Below are 25,207 nucleotides of genomic sequence, written 5' to 3'. Positions count from 1 at the left end.
GATCCTAGCACACATTCATCAATTCATGAGTCAGGACCATATTCATGGCAACTATGTGTACTTACTTACCTTTTGTGATGTTATGTGTGTAAATAATTCTCTGTTGTTGATCTGTATTTGTGTGTGTCTTTTTTGTATTATTTTGCCATGAATAAAAATATTTCTATTTCTATAATTCTAATCTCGTGTAGGTGAACGCGTACCATGCTTGTATGAGTGGGATATGACAGGTCGACTGTTTGCGTTTTTGACAGGCAGTAACTGTGAAATAACCGAGAGGAGGTGGGCGGCACTTTCAGCGGGGAGTGGGAGTGGCCATACTGTATGATAGTACTCTTAAATACTGTGGTACCTGTGTGAAGTTCAATTTGACAGCGTCCATAATAACACCCATACATAGTGGCTAGTGGGTGGCAAAATAGTTATGGAAGAATAGAGGTATTCCTCATGCTCCTCCTCCACCTCTATTCTTCATTTAATAATCAAGTTTAGATGATTAATTTCAAGTCACATTTGAGGAGTGTCTTTTCAAAAGGACTTATTTCTATAACTCAACAAGGGTTATTTCTCTAGGAAGTCATAGATAAAAATAACCTCTGTCGACTTATAGAAATAGTCCTTTTGAAAAAACACTCAATTATCGTAACCCTCGGAGGCGAATTTTTTTATGAATCTTAGAACTGGGAAACTAAAGTTCAAATTCATCACTGCAATGACTAAATGAGCACATTGGAGATATGCAAATTGAAGTTATCTCTATATATATTATAGTTTATCGCTAAATAAGTTTACTTTTAATCCTTTGTACCTATAATTATACTTAAGCGCCATTATTAAGGAAATATGAAAATAATAGGGAATATGCATGATTTTTTTTTGTAAGGTTCTACTAGTTATTAAATTACTAAAAATAAATGTAACACATCCAAAATATAAAATAACCTAACCACAAAATTAAAATTTTGAAAAAACCCCCGACCGCGACATAGTGGACCGATTTTCATGAAACATGTCTAAGAACACTCCCGACTAACTCAGCTTTCAAACAAAAAAAACTAAATCGAAATTGGTTCATCCGTTCGGGAGCTACGATGCCACAGACAGACACACACACAGACAGACAGACAAACAGACAGACAGACAGACAGACGGACGGACAGACAGACAGACAGACAGACAGACAGACAGACACGTCAAACTTATAACAACCCGTCGTTTTTGCGTCGGGGGTTAATAAGAAACTAGAAAACAAAAAACCACTATCATTTACGGGCAATTTAAACGCGGCTATTTTGGCGCGCTCGCTCGAGTGAAATCTGACGTCACACGTCTGGCCGTACACACGAGTGGGAGCGAGAAAAGAATAACTCTTTCTCGCTCCCACTTACAGACGTCAAGCGTAACATGACGTCACGTTGCGTTTTGAGAATTTGTGCGGGAATTTTAAAAAAGCTCCTTTTTTAAATTTAAATTTCACTATGAAATTACGATAAACCTCATAAGTATTTTGTAAACGTATGTTGTTTAGCAATAAAAATTACAAATAAAATAATTATTTTGGCCATTTAGGAGTTACGTGCATATTCCCTATTGCTCACTTACATCAGCCTGTTACCTAGTCATACAATTAGAAAATAAAACAAACTTTAAATTAATACATGATAATGTATTTGGAACAATCGTGTCTTACCATAATAATAAAATTATATTATAAATTAGCTGACGAACTCCACTGATACAAAATATATAATTATTAATTACAAGTTCCTAGGCAATAACTACCCGCGCGGTCCTAACCGTTTGTTATATTACATGACAAGCGTCGCCGCCGAAACCAGCAAGCAAATAGGTCAGATAAGTAACAAGCACCGCTTAGGGCCACTTGCACCAACGAAAATGGAGGGTTAACCCGAGGGTCAACCCACCATTTTGATAGAAAACTAACCCTAAGTTAAATGGTTGGTGCAAATGGGCCTTAATATTTTTGCCTGACTATACGAGGGAATTACCCACAACTAACCCTTTTCAAGGTCGCATCAATCTACAGTGATGCGACCAGTGATGTCTTCGATTCACAAATATAAATAATCAAATCATAACTATCTAAAATAGTTCATTACGATACAAGTACGGATAAAGTGGCCATAAATCAAAACAAGACCGAAGCGAGTGTTTTAAATCGACACGAATAACGAATTCCCTCTTCGCAAGTGTGTCGTACGACATTTTTCAGTACATATGGCTCTTTGAAGTTTCGACCTGACAAAAAAATGTACTACTTTGCGAAATAGTGCGGAAAATACACCACATGTACTTAAAACTTGTCCGGCGTCTTGCCCCTCGTCTGCGGCTCGTGAAGCAAATCACATACTTTCCGCATTAGTACTTAACGAAATGTACTTACCTATTATATTTCGTTACATCCACTAAGAATATTGCTCTCAACATGGCCAAAAACCTAGTTAAATAAATACACTAACTGATATCCATCTAAACAAGAAAGCCAGATATCAGATTGGATCTTGCTGGCTCGATAAAATATCTTACAGGAAAGAGAATTTCATTTGATTAACAATATATAAAAATACGTAATATAAATAACTTTCGTGACGAATTTTTCCATATTACAATTCAAATAAAGTATATAAATGGAATGATTTATTAAAATTAATAGCAGTCGCTGCTGCAATGTTATAAACTTTACCAACCTAATTGCCTCCCAAATACCTGGTGGCATAGCCAAGATGAATAAACGCTTGGCTGTTGTATAATGTCGTGTGAAGTATAAAACCATTTTGACAATTTCACACGCACCATTTGCTTTCAGTTGTGCGTTTTATCGTACATATGTACAGCTAAACTATCTTGACAGTTTGTAATGGTTAACTGATTAGCGCTTGTATGCATTCAAATTTTCCTGATTTATGATCGTAAATAAATAAAAAAAATCGCGATCTTACGCTAGGTACAGACATATTGCTAACTCAGGTGAAGAGAACTAGCCGCTCACGTTTTTCTCGGTCACCTATTGCTCACATGTGCGCCCAACCTTTTACGTAGGTATGAAGGTGTAAGGAGAGAGATTGAGAAAGCTACCCACGTGTAGGTAAATATCACCGTATTGCTCATTTGTAACTATTACTAACGCGGAAGCAAGTAAGCCTGAAGGGCTATCTATCTACAAACTAACCCCTTTTTTATTTTGTTTCTTTTCCCTAGCTAAACCCCCCTTTTCCCCAATACTGCTAATAGACCATAACTTCTCGATCCTTCTAATGTATCATCAAGGCTCCGAGTAGTTGCTACTACTGAGAACGAAGTAAGTAAGTCTAGTAACTCCTTGAAGTTTTTGACTTGTCATCAGTGGACGGCGCTCGCATGCCACTGGGCCCTATAACAAACCTATGCTTTTTATTCCAAAGAATAGTTTGTTTCCCTAACCAACTTGATAGAATTTACCTTGAAAACTAGTTAGCAACACTCACTGGCTCGATGCTACACGAAGAATCAGAAATTGCTACCACAATTATTAATTTCACTCAGATAAATTAAGTAATAAAAAGTTTTATAAATTACCAGTTTTACCACATATTTTAAGATAGTAAACACCACATTTAAAGTCCATTAAACCCATATAAATAGTAGTAGTTAAATTATTTCTCCACAATACACGTTGACCAATTATATTCCAAGACCAATCATAAAAGAACTCTACTTTCATAGAAATAGTGTGTGACTCTACCCTAATCCTATTGTTTTCCCTACTCTAACATATCTGAAACACAGACCGTCACTTACCATAGATCTTGTGTTCAAAATATGCACAAGTGTATCCCTACCATAAGCTGTACAGTTCAGCCAGCGAAGCTGAGATAGGTAACCTATAGGCTTGTGTTCTTATCCCCCCCTCTGCTCTTGCCCGCGGGCTAGGGTAGCAGAGAGTAGATCGCCCTATCCGTGTATATATCCAGTATTCTAGGACACACCAGTACCAGCCACATGAGAGACCCAGCTGCGATCAACTTTACTTAGATGTGGATCGATCACAACCGAAATCCCCAGCGACCAACGCCAGCATGGACTAGAGCACCGAGTAAATAAATATAAATATATATAGGACCCCAGCCTCAAATACTGCCGACTTCAGTGAGCAAGGATTACTCCTAATGCCTTTCTTCAATCGTGAAAGTCCTCACTTCCATCTAACAGTTGGACTCTTTGAGACCGGTGAGAAAATACGCTTTTGTAAGTATAAAAAAGCGTCCAAGCCTCCACTTGGAACAAAAAGACCCCTAAACGCCTTATGTTTAACACCGTGAGGTATAAAGCGCTTAGCCGGACAACAGTCTGTCACAAACAATGATCTGGCTTATAACTTTCACTAAATAACCCCTTAGAAAATTACTAAGTTCAATTTTACTGACCAACTAAACAAACGAATGAAGTTTCCTTTACGTGCTATAATCTAAGCTTAGTTTTGCAAGAATTACTCCCTACAAAACCAAACACAGACTTATCTCCAAGCACCAGCCATACATCGACCCAGTCTTTGTATTGCTTGACGGCACTCATGAAACAAAGCACAGAAAACTTCACTATACACATTAATTTAAATGTAACACCACACTATAAATAGAACACTAAAATAACCCCACAACTGACAGTAAAGCAATTCCACCATAGGTCTAAGTTCAACTGTACGACGATATTGTCCCCGCACAATCAAACAGAGACACAATTTCAAAGTTTACAATCACTTAGAATAATTTCCAAGTAAAAACAAACAGAGAAATAATAGCAGAACAACTTCACTCACCAGTATAACACACGAAAGCCAGAGACACTGTTAGTCTTGTAGATATTTTAAGAATGACACGCGTCGGCTCGCTCCGACCCTTTTATAGATTCAAAGAGTGACAGGCGACAAAAAGGGCGACTGGCGACAAAAGGGGCGACTGGCGACAAAATGGGCGACTGGCGACAAATATGGCGACTGGCGACAACTATGGCGACAAAAGGGGCGACTGGCGACAAATATGGCGACAAAAGGGGCGACTGGCGACAAATATGGCGACAAAAGGGGCGACTGGCGACAAAAGGGGCGACTGGCGACAAATAACAATGGATAGCCGCTAAATTACACTCATAAGTAAAAGGTCATAACTGTTTTGTTTACTAAGTCGTACGCCTTAGGCATTAATGTCCAAGACAGCTCAGCACGTACGTTTTTGCTTCTCAATAGTAACATCTGCATGACTGCACGTGTTCCAAAGTGATATAGGAATAATTTTATTGATACCTAGTTAGCGACGAAGAGTTATGTATTGCGGTTAGTATAGGTATGCAGATATTTTTTTGTTAAAGGGTTTTAGTTAGCTTTGTAGATCAAATACGCAGTAAAATATCATTTTTGTTTCTAAATGCTACATTAAACACATCCAGAAAGTATACTACTAATCATTATCAACTTTCATGACCTGTGATTGAAATCAAGACATAATATCGGAACGTTACGCAGCTGACAACTGTCAGTGTCAGTATTCCGTCCATGTGAACGTAGTTTGTTGATAAATACGTTTTTCCAACCTGTTTTGCATCAAATAATAGTGAATTTTATGAGTGAAGACGTGACTATACATGTGATTAAACATCACAGATATTATTTGTTAAAATATCCAATGAAATCCCAAAGAAAATATGCACCAAGAAAGTTGGTCAAGGAAAAGTTGATTCGCCGTAAGTTTTATATGTAATAACGAGTCCATTTCCTCGTCATAGACGCTTGTTCTGTTACAGCGGGATAGGACTCCCTTGAGCCCATTTGCTTTGGCAAGAATTGGCCATATCTCTGTACCTCGCAAAATAAGGCGAACAGATTCGACGGTTAAAGCGGCGACGCTAAGTACTTATCGATAATATTAGTTACAGGTGACTATGATATTACTATCTCTCTCCCGCGCTTTGGGCCTCTGGCTGCTATCTCCTTTCCGCACCCCGTATTTTGTAGCTTCTGTAAAAACATAATAATGCTATTTTAATAAATAACAGAAATTATGTATTAAGTATTAATTATCTTATATCTTTAAACGAGCAATTCTTGTATATTTATTTATTTATTTATTTATATATTTATTTATACTGACGATCTCGGAAATTAATCGCTCTAACGATTTCGCTGAAATTTGTTATGTGGGGGTTTTTGGGGTGAAAAATCGGTCTAACTTATCCTTAGGTCCCGGAAAACGCGACTTTTCGAGTTTTCATGTGTTTTTCTTCGCGCGCCATCTCGTGTGCAGTAGTTGTACTGTTAAGACAGAATTCTTTCGGTTGATGTAAGTACTATTTATTGCAAACACTAGATGGCGACACAGGTCAAGGCTAAAATGAATAGAAAAATACACTGAGTTTTTGTGGCGAATCGCGCGCCATCTCGTGTGGAGTAGTTGTGTTGTTAAGGCTGAGAATTCTTTCGCTCGATGTAGGTACTATTCATTTTTGAACTAGATGGCGACACATGTCAAGGATACGAAACAGAACCGAGCGAAGCTCGGTCGCCCAGATATTAAGTATAAAATGAAACCAAAGACATATGTAACTCCGTATAGACGGATAAGGTCTAAGAAAAAAACGTGGCTAAGATGGCGTTACACCTTTGGGGAACGCTGGGCTAGATGGCGCTAATATTAATATTTGACATTTTAACACATATCAAGCAAAGACCAATTAAAAAAAAAAAAAAATCATTTATTTCTATATAACTTCGTAAAGACCGATAAAGTCTAAGAAAAAAACGTACCCCAAAACCATACAGAAAAAGGTACGGTAAGCTAGATGGCGATACACCTTTGGGGTACGCTCGGCTAGATGGCGCTAATATTAATATTTGACATTTTAAAACATATCAAGCTAAGAATATGGGCCAAATTGTCAAAACTGAGGTTCAAAAGTTTTAAGCTTGTGTCGAGAGATGGCGGTCTATGCACTGTGATTACACATTTTACTTTTGACAGTAACTCTCTATAATACTCGATCCTCTTTGATGAAACGTAAATTAATTGCGTCATATGTTTTGTTCATTTTGTTGCGTACGACCCTACTATAATATTATTGCGTAGGGTCGACACTTCTTTATACATTTATTCATACTCGAAGTGTCAAGCTCCTTGAAATACTATTATAGCCTACATTGTACAACAACGTGGTGCACACAGCCCAATTTGTAGGATTTTTATACTCTTTGAAAGCACACACCTCGCCCACAGAACTAGATTTAGATAGAAGAAACAAGTTCATCTATTTGTATAGGGGCCGAGCGTGTCAGATATCGTACTGAAGTTGTTACTTGCCTGTGATTTTAAATATGTCTCAGGCCCTTGAGTGTTCATAATTTTTGTGAGTTGTTTCAATTAAATATCACGTAACAAGGCATTTTTAATGTTTTTGTTGACTTCAACTTACAAAAATTGACGACCGAAAGCTGCAAGCTGCGATTAAAGACGGACAACTCAGTGGATTTTACTGAGTTCATTTTACACGCTAAGTAGATAGGTTTGCTTGATCTATGGATTCTATGGTATATATGACATCTGTGACCTCGCCTCATCAACATCGCATTACATCATCGTGGTTGGGACGCACATAAGATTGATACTGGGCTGTAATCGCGTGCGTCAGTTAGCGTTTTTGGTGGTGTTGAACTTGGATTCAATAATTCTGCCACTGATATACTCTTTGTTGTAGGCTAGTGCTTTCTCATTTTGTATGAAGCGCCATAATATGTGTAAAAGTTATTGTATGAATTGATGAGGAGACTCACATGCGTAATTATTCGTTATTTCCTAGCCTGCAGCGCGCTCGACAGCCAGTCCATGGCCTGGTCGAGCCCCTCGCCGCGCACGGCGGACGTCTTGAAGATCTGGAAGGTGCGGTCACGCAGCGCGTCCAGCCCCAGCGCCTGGTGCACCTCCGCCACGGTCAGGCAGCCCGCCATGTCTTGCTTATTCGCTAACACCACTAGTATTGCATTAGCTAGTTCTTCTTCCTGCAAGTCCAATAGATAATTGGTTAAGTTGATAGTGGATATGTGCACAGACACAAAACTTTATGAAACATATTTTTTACACAATTTTTTTGTACTACTGTATGTATGGTACAATCCACTTATAATGATGACATAAAAGGGAAATGAGAATCACGTCATACTAAGCAAGTAAGTATAGTGACCAAGTTGTAAAGTCAAGTTGTAAAATAAAATTTTAAATCCCTTTGTATGTTTTATTAATTATCAAATTAAAAATCAAAATAATTTACACGCCACAAACCCACCAAACATCCTTGCAGGGTAAGATGTAGGGACGGCCAAGATAACGTTGAATTTACATACATACGCATACATACATACAATCACGCATGAAGGGGTAGGCAGATCACATGAAACTACTCAAGTTTCAGTGCCACTCTTGGCAAATAAGGGGTCGATAGAAAATGAAACTGTGACATGAAGCACTTCTTGGCTTAACAGGGCAGTTTAGATAATTTCCATTCAGGGTGGGATTCATGGCTTGGCTCATATTATCATGCTAATAAATATTAGATTTGATAAACAATAAATATGTGCATTGTGATAACACAATGGCTGTCTGACTTGACCCTGTATAGTCTTCGTCAGACTTACCACTCAAACACGTATAACAATCACTATAGTATGAAGATTTTTATTCAGTAAAGTGTCTCATAGGGTCTTCAGTAAAGTAGGTATGAAGATTGATTTGTGTTATAGACAGAACCCGAATCTATACAAGGAAAGGAAAATGTTTGTAGGGAGAAGAGTTACTTAAAATCAAGTAACAGCTCAGAATAGACTAGTGACTACACAAAAAAAATTACATTACTTACTCTTAACATATGAACCAATTCATCTTTTGATATCCCTATTCTGTCTCTGTCTGCAGAGTCTACAACATAAATTATAGCATCTGTGTTGCCATAGTAACATCGCCAGTAGGGCCTGGAACAAAAAATACAACTTACAGGTGTACTGTGAAAAGATTTTCTTTTGTATTTTTATGGAAATGTACGACCATGTCATTGTATTTCAGTCAGTCCGAGTTTCAAGGCTGTAAGGCCTATAAGTGCAAGGTTTACAATTCAGAATGGGGCTGTAAATGTATGCCTACAAAGCAGGAAATTCCAGGTTTAAACCATGATAACATATCTTCTGTCTCCGCTTGGTAGTTATTTGTGTTTTCATCACTAATATTTGTTGCCAACTTATGGATAACTTTCCAGTCTTGCATCTTATCTTGGTATTATAGGTTTTACAAAATACTTGTCATTAACCATTAACAGGAAATGCTACTGATAAAGAAAATATATATTTTTATTACATGAAAGAGATTTTTTTTACTGTTTAGGTATAAGTACATGCCAAAATAGAATAAAAACTATTGCTTAAGGTTCAGTATTAAACTAATAACTATTATTGAAGTGTATTTAAGGCACAGTCAAATTATAAAACAAAAAACATAACCTATTTTATTAATTAACATGTCAGTCCTTTCAATCCTTACCTAATACTGGTCTGTCCTCCGAGATCCCACACTTGGAACTTGAGGTTTTTGTACGTGACCTGTTCTTTTGTATTTTTATGGAAATGTACGACCATGTCATTGTATTTCAGTCAGTCCGAGTTTCAAGGCTGTAAGGCCTATAAGTGCAAGGTTTACAATTCAGAATGGGGCTGTAAATGTATGCCTACAAAGCAGGAAATTCCAGGTTTAAACCATGATAACATATCTTCTGTCTCCGCTTGGTAGTTATTTGTGTTTTCATCACTAATATTTGTTGCCAACTTATGGATAACTTTCCAGTCTTGCATCTTATCTTGGTATTATAGGTTTTACAAAATACTTGTCATTAACCATTAACAGGAAATGCTACTGATAAAGAAAATATATATTTTTATTACATGAAAGAGATTTTTTTTACTGTTTAGGTAGAAGTACATGCCAAAATAGAATAAAAACTATTGCTTAAGGTTCAGTATTAAACTAAAAACTATTATTGAAGTGTATTTAAGGCACAGTCAAATTATAAAACAAAAAACATAACCTATTTTATTAATTAACATGTCAGTCCTTTCAATCCTTACCTAATACTGGTCTGTCCTCCGAGATCCCACACTTGGAACTTGAGGTTTTTGTACGTGACCTGTTCTACGTTGAACCCGATGGTGGGTATGGTAGTGACCACCTCACCCACTTGCAATTTGTATAGGATTGTCGTCTTCCCGGCGCCGTCCAGTCCAAGGATCAAAATACGCATTTCTCGCGCCCCTAGCAACCCTCTGAAGTAACTAAATAAACCACCTGAAAAGCACAATTAAACTTATCACACAGCACCGGCTATTTAAGAAATAAAATTACTTTTTACGACAATATGATTACTTACCCATTTTGTCTGATAAGGGTCACTAGTCTAATTCATTTAGCGGACTTAGCAATGTTTAAACTTTTTCACATAAGCATATGAGTGCCGTACAAATTATTTATAGTACTATTTACAAGCTTTATTTATTTCATTTATCCAGTTATAGTAATAAATCGGAGAACATTTTATTGGAAATCGTCGTTTGACGTGTAACAACCACGGATTTCTTGCCACATCAAAATAATTTATGTCAAAATCTAATTAGGGCTCTACAGACATTTACAAGCCAAGGGTTCGTAAAGGGTCAATTAGATCTACCCATTCGCTTGCCATCGGGAGATCAAAGGCTTCACTGTCGAGCGACAATTGTCGCTGTGGTGAAACAGGCCACAGTTCGTGCATAAAAAAAATAACGCGCCATTTTCCATTTTATTCGTTTGTTTAATTTTGATAATCTTTCTTAAGAAGCTTGAGTTTTAAAAATTGTCAAAGTCAAGTGTTGAAAATAAAATAGGTACCTAACATTAATTTGATTAGGTGAAAAATATAAACAGAGACTGAAGCTGTGTGTACCTATTGTAAGTAGATGTAGACTCAGATTAATTAAAACAGGAGCGTTCCACGCACACATCGATCGGGTTTTGGCTTCATTATTGGCCGATGAGTTGTATGGAAACTATCATTCTTTATGTAATATTTCTGTGGATGTGGACATTTTCCATTGAAATTGAGTATAAAAATTATTTGGTGGCATGTGGCATATTAATCTTTGAATATAATGGAAATCCAACAAAAACTGTGAGCAAAGCGGAGTTTTCTTTAAATTGTTTTTAGTTTTCTTCAATGAACTGGCGAATGAGCACACATACAAGCTCAGCACATTTCGTGCAATTACATATTCAATGTAAAAACTGTAAAGTAAGTCTCTATTTTGAAATTGTACTGACTAGCAGTTAAAAGTTCATTTATTGATAAATTTTGCTCTTTCCTCACAATTGTGTCGTATAAAACATGTGTGCATTAATCGTTACACATATCGGCTCTCTTATGCGCGCTCACTTAGCTCGCACGCACAGTAAGTGTACCGCAAAGAGTATATAATAATACTAGCTTTTACCCGCGGCTTCGCCCGCGTAATAAAAGTATTCATTAAGATTTTCATTTGGATCCTTAGGATTCTCTGTAGGTATATTTATCTGCGATTATTTCGATTGCACATATTTCACAGTGATTGAAATTTGGTGTGACACATAATACTTTTGCTTGCAATGATTGTAGAAATATTACACATCGACCACAGCGTAGGTAATTCTATATACGCTGGGGAAACCTTTATAAACAACATCCCACATAGCCCGTATTTCGACACTATGATCGATCGGTGGGTAAAAAGTACTTTTTTCTATTATCCCTTAATTTTTTTTACATTTTGCTTATACTTATCGCAAACGTAATCTTCAAGCAAGCAAACAACGATCGTCTTAGAGCACATTGATTGTAAGAGACCGCCGACCGATTATCCGTATCCCTCTAACGATACCCATATTATCCGTATCCGTATCCGTATCGCTATCGCTATCGCTATCGCTATCGCTATCGCTATCGCTATCGCTATCGCTATCGCTATCGCTATCGCTATCGCTATCCCTATCGCTATCTCTATCGCTATCCCTATCCCTATCCCTATCCTTTAAGTTCTCGCGCTTTGTACATCCCAACGCGATCCCTATCCCTATCCCTATCCCTATCCCTATCCCTATCCGTTATCAAGATGTTCAATGATTTCTTATCAAGTGCTAAAATATAAAGTTTCATGGTTTTATCATTTAAAATTAAGAAATCCCATACAAACTTTCAACCTCTTTTTCAACCCCTTCATCCCTTTTTTTCGAAATAAAAAGTAGCCTATGTTCTGTCTCAGGGTCTAAAGATTGTCTGTTCCAAATTTCATCAAAATCGGTTGCGTGGTTTAAGCGGGAAAGCGTAACAGACAGACAGACAGAGTTACTTTCGCATTTATAATATTAAGTATAGTAGTATAGTATAGTATTGAAAGTATGGAATGGATAATTAATAATAAGTATGGATAGTATGGATTAGTATGGATTTATAATATTAGTATGGATATGGTATAATTGGTATACCGCCTCGTGTTTAATGACCAAAACAGTACAAGTAAACGGCCATAAAGAATGCACAGTGGTTTTTCGTCTTCGTAGTCTCTTTCTTGCTTACGTGACATTGTCTCTTTCCAAAGACCGACGTGCATTCTTTATGGCCTCTTTATTCGTAATGTACCAAACTACCAACTGTACATAAAAAGCAGACCAGAAAATAATAACTACCTAGGTATTTATTTACAAAAGGAAACACGTCTTAATAAAATTTGACTATGCTTTATTAATCCTACCTGATACCATACCTTCAGAGGAAATATCAAACAATTTTTATTCAGTTATTTGTGACAGAAATGTTACAGGAAATGCAATCGATGAAGTCAAAGTATAACCCGCGGGCCATGTCCGACCCGCGAAGGGATTGTACCCGGTTCGCCAACGGCCCTTAAAAATAGTGTGTGACAAAATAGTGCAATGCATAATGCATTATGTGTCTAAATCTGGCCCGCCTCTAAAATTCCTTCATATTTCGGCCCCCAATTAAATTAAATTTACCCACCACTATCATAAGGACATACTAAATATACGAGCTACGAATCGTTCCGATTTATTGGCGTCAAAATCCCTTTGATTGACGCTTAGCCAAGCCACAGAATATATAATAGTACAAGTACAGAAAGCCCACTGCTTTGATGTTCACGAAATGCCGCCTTTTTAAATACCTACAAAATTCTTACAAAGAAACGAGCCGCACGTGCGCAGCGTCCGGTGATAGGGTTACCAATGGATTCAAACGAATTAATACTCACATAAAATGTTATACTATTATATTCAAGTCTTGGGTACTTTCTAGGTATATATACTGTATTTATATATTTTGTTCAAGTTCCAACATCACAAGCCTTATTGAACTTTTCCGTGGGACTTAATCAGTAGGTAGTAGATCTGTGTAAGAATGTCCTATGATATTTATTTTATTCAATATGTCTATTTAACTAAATATATTAGCATTCCACACGCGGACATCGCTTACAAAAACCTCGCGACGTACAGTAACAATAGAAAGAGCGAACGTTCATTCCATGAGAACGCGCGCCACCCCTGAGTAGGCCGCGAACTCGCGGCCGCCAGGGTGTACTTGTAGCGCGGTAATAGAATCGCGGAGTGAGCCGCCCCTGGCCAAGCCGCGACTTGCACAGTATGATCAATAGGTACATAAAACTCACAAAGTTGAAAACAGACTCCATTCATACCTTTTAGGTATACTCTGGCTTGCTTGCTGCGTCCCTGTTGCAACCTAATAACATTTACGGGATCTAGGGTGAAATTGAACTTATTGTGATACTCAAGTTCATTTTCTTCTGCCTAATATTAGTTCATTGATCTCCGTTAGAGTCTTGCCTTTAGTTTCTGGCATGATAATTGCACAAATAACAATTCCTATTGCATTGACTACGGCGAAAGTTAAGAATATAGTGTGCATGCCGAAATGTTCTGTGATCGGGGGGAATAGAATCGTTTGAAGCCCAGCGAGAGACCAGCCGTAGGTTGAAAGGAGGCCGAAAACTTTAGTTCTCGTCTAAAACAAAATAAAAGGATTAATTTAAATATTTATGAATCAGGAACAGATTTCGAGGTAACTCACATGACGATATTTATATTACAGCCTGTATACGTTACTGTTATTTTCAATCAACTGTGAATATCATAGATATAGTCCGGTTAAAAAATAGTAATCTGTGGGATTGTGGTAATCTTAAAGGTACCTAAATAAATAAATAAATAAAAATTCTTACCATGGCTGCTGCATAACGATGTTAAAGCTCTTAAATTGGCAACGGTAATCAGGATGAAGAGGAACATTACCTTTGACCAATTTTTTTCTGAATCAAAATGGTCACGGTTATTGAGCTTCGGGTAGCCTTTCTCACGACCTTCCGCAAATTTTGCTAATTTAAGGTCTAATCAAGTTTTTTGATAAAGGCGCGCGTGGATACTCCGGAAAGGAGAGGTTACCTTATTTTATTATCTGTTTATAATGGTTACCTATCTAATACTTACTGTCAGTAGTTCGCATTTATGAAATAACTTTGAAAACAGTATTCATGCTCTCATGAGTAGGTACTTACTTAAAAGTTACTTCACTAATAGGCAGGGCAATGGGCATGAATATAAGAAAAAAAATGCCTATTTGTAAAGTATTAATTTTGTTATCTACCTGTACACTAAATACTTCCGAGATGACTATAGATGGCAGAGACATCATCTGCCCGGCAGCGTACAAGCAGATCCCAATACACGTGACCGGTACCCATGGTGGCATGGTTCCTCCGTTCTTTACCACCAGCAACATCGCTCCCAACACAGCCAGGGGGGCTCCGGTGAAAGCGGCACTAGCCATTATTAAAGGCTAGAAATTAACAAAAAAAAATGTAACAGTTGGTAATTAAGTATTATTAAGTACTTAATAAGGTATATATATATATACGCTCAATATTGCACATTTTGAATCACTCGCTACGCTCGCTGTTCAATATTGGAATTTTTCGTTCGCACTGGTCAATATTATGGAACGTCCAGTTAAACAAAAATTATTCCCCACATATAAAGCATTATTTGCCGTCATTTCGCCATATCAAAACAAAGTGTTGGATGTCCAGCCCCGGCCTGGTTTAGCATAAGTCATCTTTGAGTTATTGCGAAAATTACCTTTCTTCCGAATTTTTCAATAGTAATTGCCGATAGTAAAGACCCGAACATCATGAGAATGGGAAGTGATACCTAGTGCTTGTAACTCCGGAGAAAATGTCACCCCCGCTTGTTGTAAGATGACTGATGCATAAGCGACAATGCCATAATTGCCTCCCATGTCCAGCAGAGTCACACAAAGGAAGCTCAACCCAAGAGCTCTCCGTGAAGCTTTGTCAGATACTGAAATTAAAAATTTGAAAGGGTTTACCTATGGACACAATGTCAACTTTAGATTTAGATCTAACATTGATATACATATTGTATACACGGTGCAGCCTAACTTTCTCTGTCCTGGTGCCGTAGCCGAATGGCATTTCTGTGACGCGAAACGAAATCGAAACGCTGCAGAAAGTAGTCTGGCTCTGTCGCGCTAATACGCAAGAGCGATGGAGATAGATATCTACGAGCGCTTCGTTTCGTGAGCGTTTGTGCCATTCGGCTACGTACCCTGTTCTGTTCCAGCGTGGGTATCCTTAATACTTACGGATAGTCATCCATGTGATTTCTGTAAAGTTTTCCGATGCCATAATTTCTTTTTGTAAAATAGAAATGTCTCGCTCTACATCTTTGTGGTCTTCGTCAACTCCCCTCAGCCAAGCCATCACTTTAGTGGCTTCCTTAAAAGAAAAAAGAAAAAAATACAACTCGGATAATGAACCTAGTTTACTGCATGATTATAAATAAGTTTTTTTTGCAAAAAATCATTTTTGGCTCAAGCTTTTATCGCCGACTGTACCTTTCTTTCACAGTCATCTACTGCTCTCCGAGATGTTTCTAAAAGCCCCTTACTGGGGATACGACGTTTCATAACAGAGTTTCTATGACCACCTTTCTGCTCCATCATCAGATCAGCTCCATGATACCATAATATTGCATTGTCACGTGATTTACATATGTGTGCAAAATTTCAACTCTATCGGAAACCGGGAAGTGGGTCAAATTTTGCTTCTACGTTTTGACGCACACTAACATACTATCAAGGCAAGTTGAATAAAAGCTTGTAAAAAGACTAGGCTACCACACGTTGATTCAGGATTTTATATAAATAAAAAAAGATAAATTAAGTTAAAAAGTAAGTATCCCGGGAAAAATATAATAATGTTCGTTTAGACGGCCTTATAATTTTCCCCTCACTAGCTCGGAAACACGTGTTTTGTTCTTTAACCCTTAAATGCATGAATTTTTCTTTTAACGAGATATTGATATATGTGATAGACAATGGTTTTCTGACTCTGGGAAAAATAATAAAAAAAATATTAAAGAACGATTTTTATACTAAATCAGTGTTCGAAGTTAAATAGGCCAAATCTTATTTATATAAATATATCGTAATTGGTAAGTTTTATTTAAAAAAAATTACTACTATTAAAAAGGTACACTATTTGTTAAACCTTTATGATAAAATGTTTAAACATAAACTAATTACTAACTCCGAAAAAATCAGTCTAAATCACATACTAAAAATCGTCATCGTCCTGTTTTTTCACACTTTTCCGCCATTTCATCTTAATCCTTAAATAATAAATAGTAAATCATTATATTATTTTATTTATTTAATTGTATATTAAATAACAATAAATAATGAATAATAATTAAGTAATAAATGTGATTTTGGACAGCTGCATATCGAGCCACGGGCCATTAAATATATGATGCATATATACATCACCATGCATTTAAGGGTTAATACCAGCGGGTAAAAACGCATTTTATCCACTAGTGGGTAAAGTAATTTGACCTTGAATAAAGTCAAATTAACTACTTTAAAATTGATAAAAGTAGGTGAATCTAGTAATTAAGATGATTTACCACCTGTGGAACTACTGGAAGCAGTGATAAACGCATTTTTTTGCGTTGTAGTTTCCTCGCTATAGTGAGGGGAAAAGTTTTGTGTACACTCGGGTGCAAATGTATTTTACTTCTCGTGTGTTAAAAAACTCGCAAGTTCAGGATTCTATTCTCGAACCACTGGCTTCGCTCGTGGTTCAACTATAGAATCCTTTCACTTGCTCGTTTTTCAATTCCACACTCGGCGTTAAAATACAACTTTGCCCCCTTGTATAACAAATAACTATTATTCAATGGTAAACACAATTATATAATATGAAATTTTGAAAAAAGTAACTCGGGTTTACCACAAAATGGTCCCGCCTCAGCATAAATGCTGACCCAGGGGTCAGCGCTGATTTTCCGGCGAGACCAGTTTTAGTGGAGGAGATATAGCGTTCGGGGTCATAATAATTCCCACAGAACCGAAGTTTGGTTTTTTTAGTTCTTTGTGTGTGTCTTTATGACATACTAAAATATATTTCTGCAAAATGCGTTTTTTCGACCGCCAAAATTTGTATGAAAAATTAGTATGGAAAAAAATCCTAAAATTTAAAAATCGTTTCTGGTATCAAATTATGGGGAAAGGGGCGGCAAAAAAAATTATAGCGTTGATGTTTAGCGAAACTATAACAATTTTTCACTATTTTGATAAAATAAAAACTGATAAAAATCATAAATTTGATGAAGGGAAGTGATTGAAACATACATTTTCAGCAATGTAATTTCTTTCATAGGTACCACACCATGGTAAATACGGGTACAATCCGCCTGGTAATAAGCAGTCACGGTAGCCTATGACGCCTGCCACTCTAGAGCCTCCACATGCGCGTTGCTGGCCCTTTAAGGTACCTTTCCACCAGAGATGTGCTACGTGGATGGGTTTGATATCCACCAATCATGTTCACTGTTCCACAAAGTATAGCTCTAGTGGGAACGGGTTCGACTAAGCTGATTGTGGATATCAGACGCATCCATAACACCTCTCTGGTGGAAAGGCACACTTAACAGCGTCCGCGGGAGAAAAATCCTCTTCAACCTACATCGGAAACAGATGCCTTAATCTCATTGTCCAAGGCCCTAAGTCACGCTGCCCCGGTAGGCCAAAGAGGCGCTGTCTGGACGTCGTGGAAGCGGACATGCAAGAGAACAATATCACGCCTAAGAATGCCGAAGACCAGGCAAAGTGGAGAAGACTGAGCAGGAAAGCCGTATTCCCGGCCTAGCGCCAGGATCCCGCTAGGTTGAAGAAGAAGAAGCCGCAGTGTGTGACCATATACGGGTTCAGGGTGTGAGGATGCGCAGATTTATGTCTAGAAAAAACCGATTATTATAAGGTCTTGGTTTTCTCTCGTGTACGATATAACGCTTTATCGAGAGTTTTCCTTTGGGTTGCAACAATTTACTTACATTGAACCTCACCAAAATACAAGTTTATGGTAAATACGGTTACGTCGGTTACCGCAAAAGGAGGATTCTCCCGCGGACATTCCTTATCCTGCGAGCTGGCTGAGAACTTTTAAGGGTGCTTTTCCACCAGAGATGTGTTATGGATGCGTCTGATATCCACAATCAGCTTAGTCGAACCCGTTTCCACTAGAGCTATACTTTGTGGAACAATGAACATGATTGGTGGATATCAAACACATCCACGTAGCGCATCTCTAGTGGAAATGTACCCTAAAGGGGCAGCAACGCGCATGTGGAGGCTCTAGAGTGGCAGGAGTCATAGGCTAGCGTGACTGCTTATCACCAGGCGGATCGTACCCGCATTTTACCTTGGTGTGGTACCTATGAAAAAAATTACATTGCTGAAATTTATGTTTCCTTCCTCAAATTTATGATTTTTGTTAGTTTTTATTTTATCAAAATAGTGGAAAATTGTTATATTTTTGCTAAACATCAACGCTTTAAAAAAATTTGCCGCCTAATTCCCCATAAGTTGATACCAGAGACGATTTTTAAATTTTAGGATTTTTTTTCATAGTAATTTTTCATAGAACTTTTGGCGGTCGAAAAAACGCATTTTGCACAAATATATTTTACTATATTTTTAGTATGTCAAAAAGACACACGCAAAGAACTAAAAAAACCAAACTTCGGTTCTGTGGGAATTATTATGACCCCTCCCATATAAATGCTCGTACAACTCCTCTACTATTTGTGGGCCACTAACGCAGCTGTACGTGTACGACCTGCCCTTCTAAAACATCTGAACGCATCACTGGGAGATAATACGACTTAATAAAGACCTACCTAAGGATGAAATCAAAACTGGAGTTTGGCTTTCATCTTATGTCGAGAGATGGCTGTAAACTTTCTATGTCTACAAACGACTTTATTTAAAAAAAAAAACAGCCTACTTCCACTTTTCCTGTCTTTACTAGGTACGCCGGTGACTCCGGTATTTGGAATAGCGCGATAAGATTTAGAACAGGAAGCCAAATCACGATCCAGAGAACCGTGTAGTATTCGATGTATGCTCCCATCGCATACATAATCACCAAACCAAGACTCTGAAATAAAATTACGTTTTAATTTGATGTCACCACACGTGTGGTGTACCACCACAGTTTGGTAACTAATTACTTTAAATAATTACTTCATATTAAAAAAAATATTAATAGAAATATAAATTCAACAAGTGAAGATACCAGGCCCCGTAGCCGAATGGCATTTCTCCGACGCCAAACGAAAGCGATACGCCGCTGGCTCTGTCGCGCCAATACGCAAGCGCGATAGAGATAGATATCTACTAGCGCTTCGTTTCGTGAGCGATTGTGCCATTCGGCTAGCCACCCAGTTGTTTACATATGATAACATTGATTTGATGGATGCTAAGCGAAATTGATTGTAACCTGTAAAAGAATGGCAGAGCATCCCAGAGCACCTCTCAAGGAGTCTTGTGCAATCTCCTTTATATATGTAGGCGCAATGCAGTACACGCCTCCGCCGGCGATACCGCAGCAGGCTTGCGATACCATCAGGCATATCGGGTGGGCTGATATTAACTTTAATGCAAAACCAAGCTAGAATTAAAAGAAGGGACACAATTGAGCACGACTTAATCAGGAGACAAACGGGTAAAGAACTGGGTACACAGATTCGAATGTAGGAGTTATATAGGAGTTCTACAGCGGTATTACCGGAATCGATTATTTATTAGTTGCTACATAGTTCTCTAGTAATAAAATGTTTAGATATTTTTGGAAAGTTATTTTATATAATAGACCCTTGAATGTTTTCGACGGTCAAAATTAAAAACTACATGGCGCAGTCGGTAGGATATTAAGGCTGCTTTCAAAAAAAATGTCAAAAGAATGTAAAATTGATAGTTTTAGTCGGTGAAATACTACACTTTCCATTATCCAATAGATTTATTTAATTCAAGTTCCAGTTAGAGCATCTTATTATCTTGATTTTTATAAGACTGGATTTTTGAAAACTAACTCACTAAATTAATTATGAATTTTTCTCTAATGCACGTTTAGAAAAACGCACGTATAGAGCTGAATCAGTCGATCTTATTTGTAAAATTTGGACAATTTTGAATATTAAAACGGGTAAATTTATAATTCGTATATCCTGTACCACAATCATTTCAGACTAGATTTTTATTTTAAGTTTTTGAAAAAGAGTAAACTAGCCTAAGGCGAATTCAATTTTTTCAGAAATTACCTAAAATTAAGTGACAATTTCTTTGAAAATCTACATCAAATCGAAGTAAGTTTTGTACTAAATTAATCTGCAACGTTTACTTAAATTGCTGTTATGCCTTAGTGATTATAAATTGCTATTATTGATTTTTGCCAATTTTTTGAAAACGAGCCTTCACCGGTACAATTATTACCACTTTTGGACATTTTCTCATATTTTGTTAGACCAAGTAGAAAAAGTCCTATAATGTGATATATATTTATAAACTACTCGCAAAGCCCTTTAATTTGATACCACACACGGTATGATCGAGCGCTCGGTTGCGATTTCACTATTTTTAACACGAAAGCCCTCTTAAACAAAATGTCTGGCTTAAAGGCTGTCAACGGTACGTAGGTAATTTACAAAATCAAATGCTTACATTTCATACGTACTTATATGTTTTTTTTTCAACATTTTCGTAAGTAACGTCTTACCCAATCCATACTTAATATTATAAATGGGAAAGTGTTGTGTGTCTGTTTGTTTGTCCGTCTTTCACGGCAAAACGGAGCAACGAATTGACGTGATTTTTTAAAGTGGTGATGAAGGGATGGAGAGTGACATAGACTACTTTTTGGATCTTGTAAGTTAGAGGGGCGGGGGGGGGGGGGACACATGTTTTTTTTACTTTTGTAGCGATTATTTCCGAAAATATTAACAGTATCAAAAAAATATTTTCGTAAACCATTCGTCATTTTTAAATACCTATCACACGTTAGTGCGTTTTGACATTATCCGATACGATATCGGATGTCGGAAGGATTTCAAAGGCACTTTACGTGTGTTGGGGTACATTTTACTACTCTGTCGGCGTGATTGATATACATATTGGTACTAAATTACAGCTTTCTAGTGCTAACGGTTACTGAGATTATCCGCGGACGGACATGGCGAAACTATAAGGGTTCGTAGTTGACTACGGAACCCTAAAAAAACTGCTAAAGACTGTCTTATGTTTTGGTAACTCTACTTCTAACTTATTTTACTTAATAATAGAATCCATTGAAAATCTTGAAGCAATATTCTACTAGACTCATATCTAATTTGGCACAATAAATGATTGTCTTCTGTAATATTTGACATAAGAAACCAATGATTTTGGGTATTAAATGTGTACGATGACTACTTATTTTTAATTAAAAAATGGGAGTTTATTTTTATTTTGGCCACCGAAAACGCTGTCGGCCGTATTGTGACGTCATAGAATTCATGTCAAATCAATCACTGACATAATGACCTTTATGCTTCGTACTTAAAGTGTCAGAAAGTGTTGTTTTCGCACTGAATGACTTCATTCACAGAAAATCTATAGATGACATGGCTGATGTTGTTTTTGCCTGATTACGTAAAAGTATTCTTTAAAAACATTTCTTGCTGTTTATGTCTTTTTTTTTTTATTATTATAAACTGGCCAGTGATTGACCTTAGTCGCACCTGATGGAAAGTGACGACCAGGCCGAGGTTGTAGCTCACTGGTTCAGTAACAGCCTATTCACTCTTGACTTGAATTCACCCAGATTGTATTCGCCCGGGAATACAGATGAGGGGAGCATGTTCCATTCCTTAGCAGTTCGCATTAGGAAAGAAGAGGCAAACCTCTTCGTGCGAATGAAAGGTAGGTCGACAACGTAAGGGTGAAACCGCTCCCCGCGCCTAGTTGTCCGGTGATGGAACGGGGAAGGAGGAACCAGGTCATGCAGTTCCTGTGCACACTCTCCGGAATGTATCCGGTAGAAGACGGACAAGGACGCAACTCGACGGCGATGCTCGAGGCTTTGTAATCCTGCCTTGCCTGCCGGAACGCCGGTCTTAATAAAATACAGTGATATTTTTTTTTCCGTTAGTTGGACAGTAAGTAATAATATAAAATTTAAAAAAAGGGTCAAGTAGCCTATTAAGTGGCTAATAGCCACAATTTTAAAGGCAAATGTGTAATAAAAAAACGTAAATGAAAACTTCAGGAATTTCCGTGATAATAACTACTTACAATCTGAGGAATGACTATCGCGATCAACGTTTTGCGGCGGCCTATGTAATCGGCTATATATCCGAATATGATTGGTGTGGTGACTGCAGTCATGCTGATCAGGCCAGCAACAAGGGAGATTTCGTTGGTGGTGAGCGGCCGGCCGGCCGGGCTGTGTTTCGATTGCAACTTGCTGATCGTAGGCGACATCCAACCGCTTTGCAGCCCGTACGTGAGGATCATTGTTGTTGCTAAAATGTAGACGTTGGAATTTAAGTACACGAAAACGAAAAGTGCATTACGGAAAAATAGAAAATTAAATATGATTAACGCAGTCACTGCCAACAACGCATATACGCGTTTTCGTTACTTTCATCCAGTACCTTCATCATCGTACAGACGAGGTCATAGTATTCAGTGATTTTCATCCAGTGCCTTCGACGCACATGTCAGTCCTGAATTTGTATGTTAACATCAAATTAACTAGTAGGTATGGACTCACATGTGCGTTGAAGGCACTGGTCTACTACTGGTACTGGTGGGAGGTAATAGTCGGTTGAACTCACGTGTGCCTTTGGGGCACACAGCAAAACGTTGCGAACCTCAGCATTTCAACTTCCTATATTTTTAATTTTTTTAGATTTGTAGTTAAACTTATGCTCGCGAGTGTTTAGCTCACAGAACAATTACTAATTTAATAATAACGAAATACATAATTTATGTACTTACAAATAAAACCAATAATCCATTGGTTATGGACGGAACCTTCTTTGTCATTTTGATCATTGGCTGTCATTTTTGGTTAGTGTTTTATTAAAAGATCTTAGTATTTGGTTTGATTGAAATATGAAAACCAATGCACCAATGTACTGACCGACTTGTAATTGAGACGGCACTTTTAAACAAATGACGCGAAATACGCGAGAGAATGTTATAAATACTTTGCAAATAATTTTATTTATATTCAAGGTGACAGTGCACATTGATTCGTGTAGAACATCGCAATGGAACAAACTTCTGACGAATTATAATATTCGTTGTATTAAACATAAAGTTCAAAAGTCATCAAGTCAATCATCTTTTAAGAAGGCATACTTTCCCATCTATCGTGTGTTTTATGTTTTAAGCGAATAATCACTATTTTTGCCGTGTAACGTATAGATCATTGAAAATACGCAGTTTGGGCGGTCGGCCTTCAAACCAGATAGATTTTTGTATAAAACATTTCTTCAGGATATTCTAAATTTAAAAGTAATTAAAGTATCGGTTTGCCGATATCGTAAAGTAAAAACTACGATTCACTAGCAGATACAGATTGTTTCTTTCTTTTTTTTTGTATATTTTAGATAGTGTCGGAAATAAAGTGATTTTATTATATTTATAATTTGCTTATCACTCATAGGCATATTTTATAGAACTTAAAATTATAGTGTTGATAAAGTATATCAGAGATAATTTTTGCGATATAATTGGGAATTTTGTCCCATCACATTGTTTTACACTCACCACTGTGGAGTGGAAGTTTATTTGTCTACTTAGAAATACTTATATTTACTCATACAAATATATTTAAACACAAAGAGATAGTAAATAATTGGTCGTAAATTGAGGACTTACGTATAAAAACTGTTTACTTACACGTTGTTGCCTAAGCACCAAATATACAACATGGTTAGATAATAAAATTGACGCAATACAATGAATGTATTTTTTTCGGGTTTATGGTTATTTCTCGCTTATTATGTAAGAAAATATTGACATGATGATATGAAAGAGTTTCAATATATTGTATATTTCGAGATATCCGATCTTGAAAGTTTATGAGGGGTTTATCTACCTTTACCTTCTTGTTAAGCTTTACCTTGATATTTTACGTCAGTAAAGGGGTGCTAAAGTCATTTATCGTCACCATTTCGAAGTAAATATGCAAAATTTAAATAACTATTTTGGGACTAAACCATACCTGTACTAAATCTAAGTAAGTGTAAGGCCTACGACGCAATCCTGAACTCACTCGTCGCCTCTTCATCAGGAAAAAATATTGGATCCCTCGCCCAGCACCGGTACTTAATTGTACTGATTTTGGCGCAGCCGTAGGTCTCCGATTTTTTAGAATAAATTGTCGCACCAGTGATCCTGTCAGGGATCCGCATTTCCATTTTGAGGTACGCAACTCTAACAGTTTGTAATAACCGTATATCTTCATTAGTATGGCAATTTAAATTACTTTTCTTCAGTCGACTCCTCATTATCATCATAAATTAAATATAACAAGATCATACCATCCCATACATTAAAATGCGACCGCCTAAGACCGCGCTTACACTCCAGCACACATAGATGGCGCCACAAAAAAATGTCTTGTAGCTTTCGATTATACTTGTAGATGGCGTTAAGTGTCACTTTTGACATAGATTTA

The 25,207-nt window shown here is 37.2% G+C and overlaps 2 protein-coding genes across 3 annotated transcripts; both read right to left on the bottom strand.

Annotated features, from left to right (window-relative positions):
* Positions 1–5,799: 5,799 nt before the first annotated feature.
* LOC125229005 (ADP-ribosylation factor-like protein 1) lies at positions 5,800–10,766 on the bottom strand. 2 transcript variants are annotated; one of them, XM_048133765.1, is made up of 6 exons: positions 10,450–10,766; positions 10,210–10,367; positions 9,570–9,628; positions 8,896–9,007; positions 7,817–8,041; positions 5,800–6,010 (listed from the first exon to the last, which is right to left on the bottom strand). In XM_048133765.1, the coding sequence occupies exons 1-5, from the start codon at positions 10,451–10,453 to the stop codon at positions 7,832–7,834; spliced, it is 543 nt and encodes a 180-aa protein (XP_047989722.1). In that variant the 5' UTR covers positions 10,454–10,766; the 3' UTR covers positions 5,800–6,010; positions 7,817–7,831. The 2 variants fall into 2 exon arrangements, with proteins under 2 accessions (XP_047989722.1, XP_047989721.1); XM_048133764.1 differs by lacking the exon at positions 9,570–9,628 and having other exon boundaries at positions 10,151–10,367; positions 10,450–10,672.
* A 2,728-nt stretch (positions 10,767–13,494) lies between these two features.
* LOC125228827 (facilitated trehalose transporter Tret1-like) lies at positions 13,495–23,671 on the bottom strand. The gene is made up of 8 exons (XM_048133519.1): positions 23,518–23,671; positions 22,810–23,039; positions 19,982–20,152; positions 19,487–19,639; positions 15,781–15,913; positions 15,255–15,476; positions 14,764–14,955; positions 13,495–14,124 (listed from the first exon to the last, which is right to left on the bottom strand). The coding sequence occupies exons 1-6, from the start codon at positions 23,582–23,584 to the stop codon at positions 15,271–15,273; spliced, it is 960 nt and encodes a 319-aa protein (XP_047989476.1). The 5' UTR covers positions 23,585–23,671; the 3' UTR covers positions 13,495–14,124; positions 14,764–14,955; positions 15,255–15,270.
* Between the last annotated feature and the right edge of the window lie 1,536 nt (positions 23,672–25,207).

Source organism: Leguminivora glycinivorella, chromosome 8 (genome assembly GCF_023078275.1).
Source record: "Leguminivora glycinivorella isolate SPB_JAAS2020 chromosome 8, LegGlyc_1.1, whole genome shotgun sequence".
Lineage (NCBI taxonomy): Eukaryota > Metazoa > Arthropoda > Insecta > Lepidoptera > Tortricidae > Leguminivora > Leguminivora glycinivorella.
This window is presented reverse-complemented; position numbering and strand designations above follow the sequence as displayed.